The sequence below is a fragment of the Pelodiscus sinensis genome, chromosome 7, assembly GCF_049634645.1.
Source record: "Pelodiscus sinensis isolate JC-2024 chromosome 7, ASM4963464v1, whole genome shotgun sequence".
Taxonomy (NCBI): Eukaryota; Metazoa; Chordata; order Testudines; family Trionychidae; genus Pelodiscus; species Pelodiscus sinensis.
This window is the reverse complement of record NC_134717.1, coordinates 650,428-662,120: the sequence shown is the minus strand read 5'-3', so window position 1 is coordinate 662,120 and position 11,693 is coordinate 650,428. Positions and strand designations below refer to the sequence as shown.

Genomic DNA, 11,693 nt, shown 5'->3' with positions numbered 1-11,693 from the left:
TCCCAGCCCCTGACAAACAAAGGCCAGGACCCCATCCTTACCTATCCTGGCTAATAGCCATCGATGGACCTAACCTCCGAGAATTTATCTAGCTCTTTTCTGAACCCCCTGAAAGTCCTAGTTTCCACAACATCCTTCGGCAAGGAGTTCCGCCGGTTGAATGTGCCGCTGCCAGAAGAAATACTGCCTTTGGTTTGCTTTAAACCTGCTACCTATTCATTTCATTTGGCGACCTCGAGTTCTTGTTATGGGAACAAGTCCATCACTTTTCCTTAGTCACTTTCTCCACGCCAGTCATGTTTTATAGAGCTCTGTCCTATCTCCCCTTAGCCTCCTCTTTTCCAAGCTGAAAGGTCCCAGGCTTGTTACTCTCTCCTCATATGGCAGCTTTTCCAAACCCCTCAACATTTTGTTGCCCTTTTCTGAACTTTTTCCAGTGCCAAGATCTCTCCTTACCTTCCCAAATCCGTGCACCTGCCCCCCCCACAAATGCACACACATGCACACTCCATGTACCCGTACACGCACCTCCACAAAGACATAGGCATCCTCGCACTCACAGCCACCCTTCTCTGCACATCCACAGCTGCCTCCACTTCTGGGTCCCTACGCACGCACGGGCGCACACACAGCTCCCTGCCCACCCCCTGGATCCACGCAGCTCACACGCCCAGGCACAGCCCTACACAGAGCCACGCACCCCCCCCCCCCGCATGCCCACGAACACACACACTGCGCACCCCCAATTACTCCGCACGCATCTGCAGCCACACCCGTCTAGATCCTCGCGCGCACCTTATATATTCATCCACCCACCCAGCCGCCCCACCCGCTCACAACCCCCCCCCCCCCTCCGCCCCGCCTGTCCGCCGAGCCGCGCGCGGCAGCCTCCCCCGCGCCCCGCCCGCCGCCTCCCTCTGGCCCGCTCTCCCTCCGCGGGCTGGCTCCGGACGTGTCGGGGCTCGGGAGCTGGGAAGGCAGCGCGCGGCGCGATCCCCGCTGCGAGCGCGGCCGGACCCCGGGCCAGTGGCGCCTGCGGGGCGCAGGGAGGCGCTGAGCGGAGGCAGCTGGAGCAAGCGGCGCGGAAGCTGGGAGCAGCCGGGGCTCCACGTGCGCCTGCGAGATCCAGGGCAGCCCCCACCCCGCGCAGCCGGGCCCGCAGCGCCGTGAGCCGAGCGGAGAGCCCCGGGAGTCCCTCGTCTGCCTTCGCCAGCCCTTGTAGCAGGCCCCCGCCAGGGGCAGTACCTGCCCCATGGAGGCCGGCGTGCGAGCGGCTCTTCCCCCTCCGAGCGCCCCGCAGGTGCCCGGAACGCGGCTTCCCTGGTAGGGGGAGCGGCCCTGCCCGGTCCATGCCGCTGGGCTCCGGCTTGGGGACTTGGGGGCTCTGGGCTGCCCGCGGCCAGGATGGCGCCGTGCTGCTGGGACCGCCAGCCCCCCAACCCAGGCGGGGGGGCCCTGCGGCCCTGACGAGCAGAGGGAAGGGCACGAAGCTGCAGCGAGAGACCAGGCGGCCCGGCCGCACAGCAGCCCCGAGCCCGGCCCGGCCCCCGGAGCCGGCAGGAGACAAGATGGGACCGACCCGGCTGCTGCCCCTGCTCCTCGTCGGCCTCTGGGTGCCAAGGTAAGAGCCGTCCTGCCGCCTTCCGCCCGCGCTGCCTGCTAGGCCCTTGCCCGGGCCAGGAGCCCCGCGCCCCCTCCGAGGTCTGGGGATGAGCCGCCCCCCTCCCGCCCCGGGCACTGCTGTCACCTCTGCTGGTGACAGGCCCCCGCGCCTCTCCCACGCAGCGTGCGACCCGGGGCCTCTGGCTGCTTCCCCGGCTGGGGCTGCTCGTCCGCGCCCCCAGGTCTGACCCACGGAGAGGCAGTTCTCCCCCAGGGGTAGGGCAGCTCGGCCTTGCTTCCTGGGGCGGGCGCTTGGGGTCCCAGCCGGGGCCTGACGCCCCCTCGCCTCCGCCCCGGCGCAAACCCGCCGCAGCTTCCCTGGAGTTGGCGGGTCTGGACCGCGAGTGGAGCCGAGCTCAGAGCCGGGTCCCCGCTGGGAGCTCTCGCCGCGCCCGGCTCCTGCTGCAGCACGTGGAGAGAGCGAGCGAAGAAGCGACCCGCCAGCGGCGTGTCTAACGGCGGGTCCCCCCCGCCTCTCTGCAACCGGGCCAGGCCGGGGCTCTCGGTCCCTTCCCGGCTCGCTCGCTGCCTGGCCGAGGCGGCCCGAGCCCCACGGCTAGTAGAGGTGGGTGTGTGGCGGCTCCGGCGTCCCTGTTTAAAGAACAAGCCGCCAGTGCCCGGCAGCCGGTTAGACCCGGTGTTACGCGGGCGTCGGGCCGCTGAGTCAGGGCTGGGCCGGGTTTCGAACACAGGCGCGGCCAAGCCAGGCCCCTGGAATCTGTCTGCCTTTCCCAAGCTGGACAAGGGGGCCGCCTTCTCTCTGCCTCTGCTGGCGGCTTTCTGGGGGACGAGCAGCACCATAAGAGCATCCGAGGGCCAGACTGGCTCAGCCCAAAGGTCCATCCAGCCCAGTGTCCTGTCTGCCCCCAGTGGCAGGTGCCCCAGAGGGAGGGAACACAACCGGGAATCATCACATGATCCCTCTCCTGTTGCCCATTCTGGGACTAGGGACACTATTCCTGCCCATCCTGGCTAATAGCTACTGATGGACCTAACCTCCAGGAATCTGTCTAGCTCTTTTTTGAACCCTGTGAAAGTTCTAGCCTTCACCGCATCCCCCGGCGAGGAGTTCCACAGGTTGACTCTGCGCTGAGTGAAGAAAAACTTCCTTTGGTTTGTTTTAAACCTGCTGCCTGTTCATTTCATTTGGTGCCCCCTAGTTGTGTTATGAGAACAAGTCAATAACTTTCCCTTATTCACTTTTCCCACACCAGTCATGATTTTATAGACCTCTGTCCTATCCCCCCTTAGTCTCCTCTTTTCTAAGATGAAAAGTCCCAGTCTTTTGAATCTCTCTTCATATGGGACCCGTTCCAAACCCCTCCTCATTTTTGTTGCCCTTCTCTGAACCTTTTCCAGTGCCAAGAGATCTTTTTTGAGATGAGGAGACCACATCTGGATGCAGGATTCCAGATGTGGGCGTATCATGGATTTATACAGAGGCACTAAGATATTCTCTGTCTTATCCTCCATCCCTTTTTAATGATTCCTAGCATCCCATTTGCTTTTGTGACGGCCGCTGCACACAGGGGTGTTTTCAGAGAACTCTCCACAGTGACTCCAAGATCTCTCGCTTGAGTAGTTGTAGCTACACTAGTCCCCATCATCTTGTACCTATCGTTGGGATTATTTTTTCCAGCATCTGTGTGGGGCCCTCCAGTGCCTTCTGCGGCCCTAGCAATGGAAGGAGCAGCTGGGAGCTGGGTGTGGCTCTTGTTCCAGGGAGATCTCAGCCCCAGCCCACGCAGGGAGCACCTGGCAGGGAGCTCTGCACCCCTGGGGCAGCCTCCCTCCAGGCTGCATCCAGGAGGGGCTGCAGGACCGGGGAGAGCCAGGAAGGGAGCAGCGCTGAGGGGCAGGAGGCCAGGCCAGGTTCCTGCTTTCCCTGTAATCCCAGCCCTGGGGGGATCGGACATGTGTGGGGATCTGGGTCTGAGTGCACGTGGAACACCTGGGCACCCCAGTGCCCCCCTTGGCTTGCCAAGACCCCTCTCCCCCACGTCTGCATCACAGGCCGCTCCAGGCATCTTCCTTTGATCTCCCCGCATCCAGCTGCCATAGGCCTGGGCAGGAAAGGGTTAACCTCTCCCTCCTCACCTCCTTCCCTTTGGCTTGTTCCAGCCCCGGTTTCTAGGCTGGGTTTTTCCTTCCCCTTCAAACAGAATGTGGTGGCACTGGAACGCGTGTTAATTAAAGCAGCAGCCGCGGCAGCCTGTGGCCCGCAGGCCTTTCACCGCGAAATCCTGTTAAAGCCCCGTAGTCCCATGGCGAGGGGGATCAGAATAGAAATGGCAGTGGCTGCGTATGATGTGCTGTCACCCTGCCCCTAGATCAGGGCGAGGTGGGGGAGGGAAGGGTGGAGCTAAGGGAGAATGGGGGGAGGATGTGGATGATCCAGACGGTGCTTGGGCCTGCCGGGAGGGCAGGGGGCTGGACTCGATGGCTCTCGAGGGCCCTGCCGGTTCTAGTGTTCTAGGATGGAAGTCAGGCATGTGTGGGGCTGGGAACCCGGACGCCTCTTTGCATGGGGCAGGTCCAGCAGAGCACTGCGGCGGGACTGGTCCCGATCTCCCGGGCGGGTGGGAATCAGGCGCCACAGCCTGGGTCAGGACTCCGGGTGGTCCCCTAGTCACTGGGTTGGCGCCGGAGCGAGCTGCCCACTGACAGGAGCTCACTGGGTGTAAAGCAGCCCCCAGGGAAAAAGCCGGGCCTGGCTGTCCAGATGGCGGAGCCTCCCTGTGATGTAGTGTCACAACCTTGCTGGTCACTATGTTTGGGCTGTGGGTGACCCCTACTGGCCCGTATCCAGAGCATTGCCCAGCAGGCGGGCTGCCTAAGACCCAACCGGTCTGACCGGTTGAGGGCAGGGAGGGAACTAGAAAGTGAGGGTTGGGGGAAGGGTCAGTCTGGGGCTGGAATCATGAAGGAACCAGTCTAAGGAGGGGGCTGGAATCTAGGGGCCCAGGGACCCATCTCAAGGGGTCTGAGGCATCACGTCTATGCTGGGCTGTATCCCGGAGAAGCAATAAACCCTCTATTCTATTGGCTGGTGGAGTCTGTTTTTGCTGCTATGGGGCTGCAGGATCAGAGGAACCCCAACCCGTCATCACTCCCCCTTCCCCAGTGTATTCCAACTGGGGCACGGGGTGGCCAGCCCCTCTCCGACCGAGTCACTCTCCACCCCTGGCTCCCCGCTGTGTCTGGGCAGGACAGTGTGCATGCTGCTCAGCAGGCAGCAAGGCCTCTGAAAAACCAGAGCTGTGGGGATCATCTCTCCTCTGGCCAAGCAAGGGAAAGAGCAAGGGAAGGTGCGGTGCTGACTGCCCTGTGGGAGGGCCAGGGGCCCCTGTGAGGAGCCTGCAAGGCTGGTGCCAGGTCTGACTTGGACAGGCCCTGGCAGCTGGGCCCACCTCCGGAGCTCAGGAGGGGTCTCTGGCTAGGCAGCAGGGTTAAAACAAACCAAAGGAAGCTTTTCTTCATGCAGCGCAGTCACCTGTGGAACTCCTTGCCGGGTGATGTTGTGAAGACCAGGACTTTAACAGGGTTCAAAAAAGAGCTAGCTACGTTCACAGAGGACAAGTTTATCAATGGCTATTAGCCAGAACAGGTAGGGAGGGTGTCCCTGGCCTCTGTTTGTCAGCAGCTGGGAGTGGGCAACAGGAGAGGGATCACTGGATGATTCCCTGTTCTGTTCACTCCCTTGGGTGCACAGTGGGCAGACAGGACATGGGGCTACATGGACCTTTGGGCTGACCCAGCCTGGCCGTTCTGTTTTTACGCTATTAAGGGATGAGGCTGTGCTGTCCCGGACGGGCTCTCTGACACTGCCTCTCTGGGATCAGGTCCCTGCCGCTGGGTGAGCTGCAGACCTCAGGGACCCTCCCCCGTGACCCTCCCCTGCCCCCGCACTGTGCTTTGAGATACTTCCCCAGCTCCGGAAACTAACCTCGGCAGGGCAAGCAGCCTGGCCTCGAGCCGGGGGAGGGCTGTGCCCAATGGGTGACCCGTCCGGGAGCCCCATGCTGTCCCCAGCGGAGCTGGCTGACACGGGCACTGACACAGCCTGGGAGCCCGGCCTGGCAGGGACATCGCCGGGGCAGCCCCGCGGGTGTCCCAGAGTGGGAAGTGGAGGGGAGGTGCCTGGTAAAGTTCCCGTGGGCTTTCCCAGAACCTGCACAAAGCCTCTGGCCAGAGGGTCTGGAGGCAGGAAGCCGCTGGGGGTGGAACCTGACTTGGTCGCTGGCCAGGGAGCCAGGACAGGGCCATGGTCACCTTTCAGTCAGAACAGCGCCACTCACCCGGGCACCTCCCCCTGGTACCCACAGCCACGGTATCTCTCCCTCTCTCCACACAGCTCCATGGCCTGGGCTAGGCACAGCAGGCAGCCCTCCGCTCCTGGGGCCCCCAGGGTGGGGGGTCCTGCTGTCCAGGAAGGGACCAAGAGCATCATCAGGGCTGGACCCTGAGTGGGGGAGAAAAGGAAGGACAGTCCCACCCTCCCCACCCGCAGCTCCCCATAGCGGGGCACTGACCCAACACAGACATGGTGCAAGAGAGACGTTTCAAACCCAACCGTCCCATTGCCCCCCCTTCCCAGCGCTCAGAACCCCCCTTCCCAGCACAGAACCCCCCTTCCAGCACAGAGCCCCCCCTTTCCAGTGCTCAGAACCCCCCCTTCCCAGCACAGAGCCCCCCTTCCCAGCACAGAACCCCCCTTCCCAGTGCTCAGAACCCCCTGTGACGGCGCGTTGGGGGTTCCCCGTCTCCTGCACCCCGAAATGGCACAAACAGACTGCACCAGCCAGTGGAATTGAGGGTGGTTTATTGCTCCTCCAGCACAGCGCAGCACAGATGTAATCTGGTTACAGGAACTGGGCTAGGATGCCTCAGGCCCCCTTGAGATGGGGGAGACTGGGCCCCTAAACTCCAGCCCCTTCCCCTAGGCTCTCCTCCATGCCCTCCGACCGCCAGCAACCAACCCCCTAACTTCCAGCCCTGCCCCCCAGCCAAGGCAGCATCCACCTTCCTTTGTTCCTCTCCATGGGGGGTGTCTGGCCACTGGTTTGCATAGTGACTCATCCTGTTTTGCTGGGTCCTGGTCCCCACGACAGCCAGTGGGGGTTCCCCCAGAGCCAGCAGCATAGAAACCAGCCAGGTACCCCCACTACGTCACAGTTCTCCCCCCTCCGAGAGCGAACTGAGCAGGGTCACTCTGCTCGTGACCTAGGGAAGTTCGGGTCCTCTGCGTGGGAACCCGCCCTGGGGACATGGGTGCTCCCCTTGACTCGGGCCGGCCGTGGCGAGGCCCCACATGAATTGGCTTCCCTCTGTCCACTCGCCGCCCCGCTCCAGGGCGACTGGCACAGGCCTGTCCTCGGGGGTCGCACCCACCCTTCCACTGGCCTTGATCTCTGGCCGGGGTCTCTCGGGCTGGGGCCATGAGCCCAGCGAGCCTTCTCTGGACAGCCAGGGCGGCTTCCACCCCCGATGCTCCATCCAGGGAGGACTTCCCCTCCCATAACTCTCTCAGCAAGCCCAGAGGGTCTATCTGGGGTAGAGACCCCCAAGCCGCTTTCCTCCTGTCTTGGGCCTTCCCGCCCCTCTGGCAGGAGTCACAGGACCGGCAGTACCGCTGCACGGCCGTAAAGATTCCCGGCCAATAGAAGTGCTGGAGCAGCTTCAGCCGGGTGCTCCGGATCCCCCGGTGGCCCCCAACGGGGACATCGTGGGCCAAATACAGCAGCTTGAGGCGATACTTTCGGGGGACGACCAGCTGCCGCGGGACACCCCATGCCCTCGCCTTCCTGGGGAGGAGCCACTCACGGAACAGGAGCCCACGCTCCCGCAGGAATCTCTCCTGGCCACCTCTCCCCCGGGGCTGAGCTGCATGGAGGCCAGCCTGGTCCCTCAGCCTCTGCAAGGAGGGGTCTGCCTGCACCTCAGCCTGGAATTCAGCTGCTGAGGCAGGGATCGGGACCTGTCCCCCACCTCTGCCTAGGTCCGGAGTCCCAGCCTGGCTGGACCCCGTGTCCACTGGGATGGGACCCTGAGGACGCTGCCAGGAGTCCTTCCCTGGACCCACGTTGTCAGCCCCCCGCTGGCTCTGGCTCCGGGTAGTGACTAGAGCCCGCTGGGATTCATGGGGCCACTCCTCTAGGTCATTCCCCATCAGCACCTCGGTGGGCAAGTGCGGGTGCACCCCCACTTCCTTGAGGCCTTCCTTCGCCCCCCATTTCAGATGCACCCGGGCTACAGGCACCTTAAACGGGGACCCATCTATGCCCTTCAGGGTCAGCTGCGCGTGGGGTAGTATCCGCTCCGGGGCCACTATGTCGGATCGGGCCAGAGTCACCTCCGCCCCCGTGTCCCAGAAGCCCGTCACCTTCCTACCATCCACCTCCAGGGGTATGAGGCACTCGCTCCGCAGGGGCCGTCCTGCCCCCACCCGGTACACGGAGAAATCCGCCTCCTGAGAATCAGACCTCCCAGGGGAGGTGCACTGAGCATCCTTCCCCTCTCTCTGAGCTGAGGTTTGCCTGCCAGCCCCTGCCTCTGGGGCAGCCTGCCCTTCCCCCCGCCCCAGCCAGTTAACCCTGGAAAGTCCCCGGTCCTGGGACCTGGTGTACTGAGCCCTCTTGTGGCCTTTTTGCCCACAGCGATGGCAAGTTAGGCTTTGGGCTGTCTCTGTCCAGGCCCTGGCTGGTTCTCTGGGGCGCAGACGACCTGTTCCTTGGTCTCGCCCCGTAGTTGACTCCCTCCGTCGCTCAGCCGAGATCCGGTCTCTGCGCGGTTCCCTCTCTCTCCGGGACTCCCGTTCACACCCGGACCGGCTCTCCGTGAACTCATCCGCCAGTCTCCCGGCCTCCTGGGGGTTCTCTGGTCTCCGGTCCTTGAGCCACAGCCTCAGTTTGGGTGGGCACGCTTCATAGAACTGCTCCATCATGACCAGCTTGAGCAGCTCCTCTGCGGTCTGGGCTCCGACTCCAGACACCCACTTGCGGCAGTATTGCGCCAGGCGGGAGGCCAGGTCCACATAGGTCTCCCGTGGCCCTTTCTGTACCCCCCGGAACTTCTTCCTGTACATCTCGGGGGTCAGCCCGAACTTGTGCAGCAGGGCCTCCTTGACTCGGTTGTAATCCCCTGGCTGTAGGTCCTCCAGCTGACTGAGCACTCCGGCCGCCTCCTGGCTCAGTGCGGGGATGAGCTCCTGCAGCCAGTCAGCTGGGGGAACCCGTTGCAGTCCACAGGCCCTCTCAAAGGAGCTGAGGAACCCGTCTATGTCGCCCACGTCCTTCAATTGGGCCACCACGAGCCTCTCCAGGCGCCTGGCAGTCCTGGGACCCTGGGGCCCATCCGCACTTGGCGCAGCCGGTGCCCCGCCGGTTCTCCGCTCTGCCATGGCCAGCTCATGCTGCCGCTGCCTCTCTCGGTCCTGGCGCTCCTTCTCTCGGTCCTCTACTTCCAATTCCCTGATCCGCAGCTGGATCTCCAGCCGCCGCAGCTCCGCTTGGCTGGCCCCTGCCCTAGATGGGCTACGGCTTGCAGGCCTCCCGGGAGACGCTGTCTCATCTCTCCGGTGGGTTCCAGCGCTCCTCCCCCTCTCTGAGCCTGACACACTCTCAGGGGGGGTCTGGCTGCTTCCCCTGGGGACAAGATCCTGGCCCTGTGGCTGGTCATTCTCTTCCAGCTGGGTAATCAGCTGGGCCTTGGTTGCTTTCCGCACAGGCAAGCCCCTCTCTCTGCACAGCCCCACCAGCTCTGCCTTCAAGAGTCGGGCGTAGGCCATCTGCCCGCTGGGCCCCTCGGTGCAGACTCACCAGTCTAGTGCTGCAGCGCCCCACGATTCCCAGGAACCGCTTCGCTCTGTCTCCAGCACGCCTGGCTCCAGGGCTCTTGCTTCTACTGCGCCTTGTCGCTTGCCGCTGGGAGCTCCATCCACGGGGTGCAGTGCATCCCGCTCCTGACACCAGTGTGACGGCGCGTTGGGGGTTCCCCGTCTCCTGCACCCCGAAATGGCACAAACAGACTGCACCAGCCAGTGGAATTGAGGGTGGTTTATTGCTCCTCCAGCACAGCGCAGCACAGATGTAGTCTGGTTACAGGAACTGGGCTAGGATGCCTCAGGCCCCCTTGAGATGGGGGAGACTGGGCCCCTAAACTCCAGCCCCTTCCCCTAGGCTCTCCTCCATGCCCTCCGACCGCCAGCAACCAACCCCCTAACTTCCAGCCCTGCCCCCCAGCCAAGGCAGCATCCACCTTCCTTTGTTCCTCTCCATGGGGGGTGTCTGGCCACTGGTTTGCATAGTGACTCATCCTGTTTTGCTGGGTCCTGGTCCCCACGACAGCCAGTGGGGGTTCCCCCAGAGCCAGCAGCATAGAAACCAGCCAGGTACCCCCACTACGTCACACCCCCCTTCCAGCACAGAGCCCCCCTTTCCAGTGCTCAGAACCCCCCTTCCCAGCGCTCAGAACCCCCCTTCCCAGCACAGAACCCCCCTTCCCAGTGCTCAGAACCCCCCTTCCCAGCACAGAACCCCCCTTCCCAGTGCTCAGAACCCCCCCTTCCCAGCACAGAGCCCCCCTTCCCAGCACTCAGAACCCCCCCTTCCCAGCACAGAGCCCCCCTTCCCAGCACTCAGAACCCCCCCTTCCCAGTGCTCAGAACCCCCCTTCCCAGCACAGAGCCCCCTTCCCAGTATTCAGAGCCCCCCTTCCCAGTGCTCAGAGCCCCCTTCCCAGCGCTCAGAACCCCCTTCCCAGTGCTCAGAACCCCCCTTCCCAGCGCTCAGAACCCCCTTCCCAGCACAGAGCCCCCCTTTCCAGTGCTCAGAACCCCCCTTCCCAGCGCTCAGAACCCCCCTTCCCAGCACAGAGCCCCCCTTCCCAGTGCTCAAAACCCCCCTTCCCAGTGCTCAGAACCCCCCTTCCCAGCACAGAGCCCCCCTTCCCAGTGCTCAGAACCCCCCTTCCCAGCACTCAGAACCCCCCTTCCCAGTGCTCAGAACCCCCCTTCCCAGCTCAGAACCCCCCTTTCCAGTGCTCAGAACCCCCCTTCCCAGCACAGAGCCCCCCTTCCCAGTGCTCAGAACCCCCCTTCCCAGCACTCAGAACCCCCCTTCCCAGTGCTCAGAACCCCCCTTCCCAGTGCTCAGAACCCCCCTTCCCAGCACAGAGCCCCCCTTTCCAGTGCTCAGAACCCCCCTTCCCAGCACAGAGCCCCCCTTCCCAGCGCTCAGAACTCCCCTTCCCAGCACAGAGCCCCCCTTCCCAGCACTCAGAACCCCCCCTTCCCAGCGCTCAGAACCCCCCCTTCCCAGCACAGAGCCCCCCTTCCCAGCGCTCAGACATCCCTTCCTGCATGACTACAGGGTGCCCAAATACAGGTTGGACCTCTCTAGTCCGGCTCCCGGGGACATGCCTGGTGCTGAACCTGAGACTTTGCCGGACCACGGGAGGTCAATGCTGTCTGGCAGCATCACCAGCTCTGCCACCGCCCGCTGGGCTCTGAGAGGACACGGAGGGGTAAATTCGAGCTAAACAGCAGCTCGGAGCCCGGAGCGCCAGGACTGGTGGCGGCAAACGCACTTCATGGGACTGCGGGAAACCTGGCCACACCCCTGGGAAGCGCCACCCCCGTCAGGCCGGCCCAGGGGTGTTGCCGAGCCGGGGAGGCTGGGCCCGCGCTGCGGTGATGGGCTGGGACCAGACCTGGGAGAGAAGAGCGGAGTCCAATGCTGTGGGAGCACAAGGGGCGCTGGGAGGCTGCGGCGGGGGCTGCCAGCTGGCAGGGCGCTGGTCCCTTGGCCCTGGCAGCAGCCCTGGGGGTCCCCTGAGAGGGGGTACGGGGGGGGAGTTTCTGCCTCTGAGCGTGTCTGTTGCTGACTGGGAATGGGCAGGGAGGCTCTTCTCCCGGGGACTGGCGCTGGGATCCCCAATTGGCCGAGCGCGTAGCCCCCCCCCCGCCCCTTTGCCAGCGCCCTGCAGTCCTGTGTCTGCCTCCTTATTCCCCCCCCCCCCCCCCCCATGCCCGG

At 63.8% G+C, this 11,693-nt stretch overlaps 1 protein-coding gene across 1 annotated transcript in view; it reads left to right on the top strand.

Annotated features, from left to right (window-relative positions):
• The first annotated feature begins 912 nt into the window (after window positions 1-912).
• WNT10A (Wnt family member 10A) overlaps window positions 913-11,693 on the top strand; it is a 39,405-nt gene continuing 28,624 nt past the window's right edge. Inside the window, exon 1 of the mRNA XM_075932945.1 lies at window positions 913-1,621. Within this exon, the coding sequence (XP_075789060.1) occupies window positions 1,350-1,621 (272 nt within the window). The 5' untranslated portion in view covers window positions 913-1,349. The remainder of the gene's footprint in view (window positions 1,622-11,693) is intronic.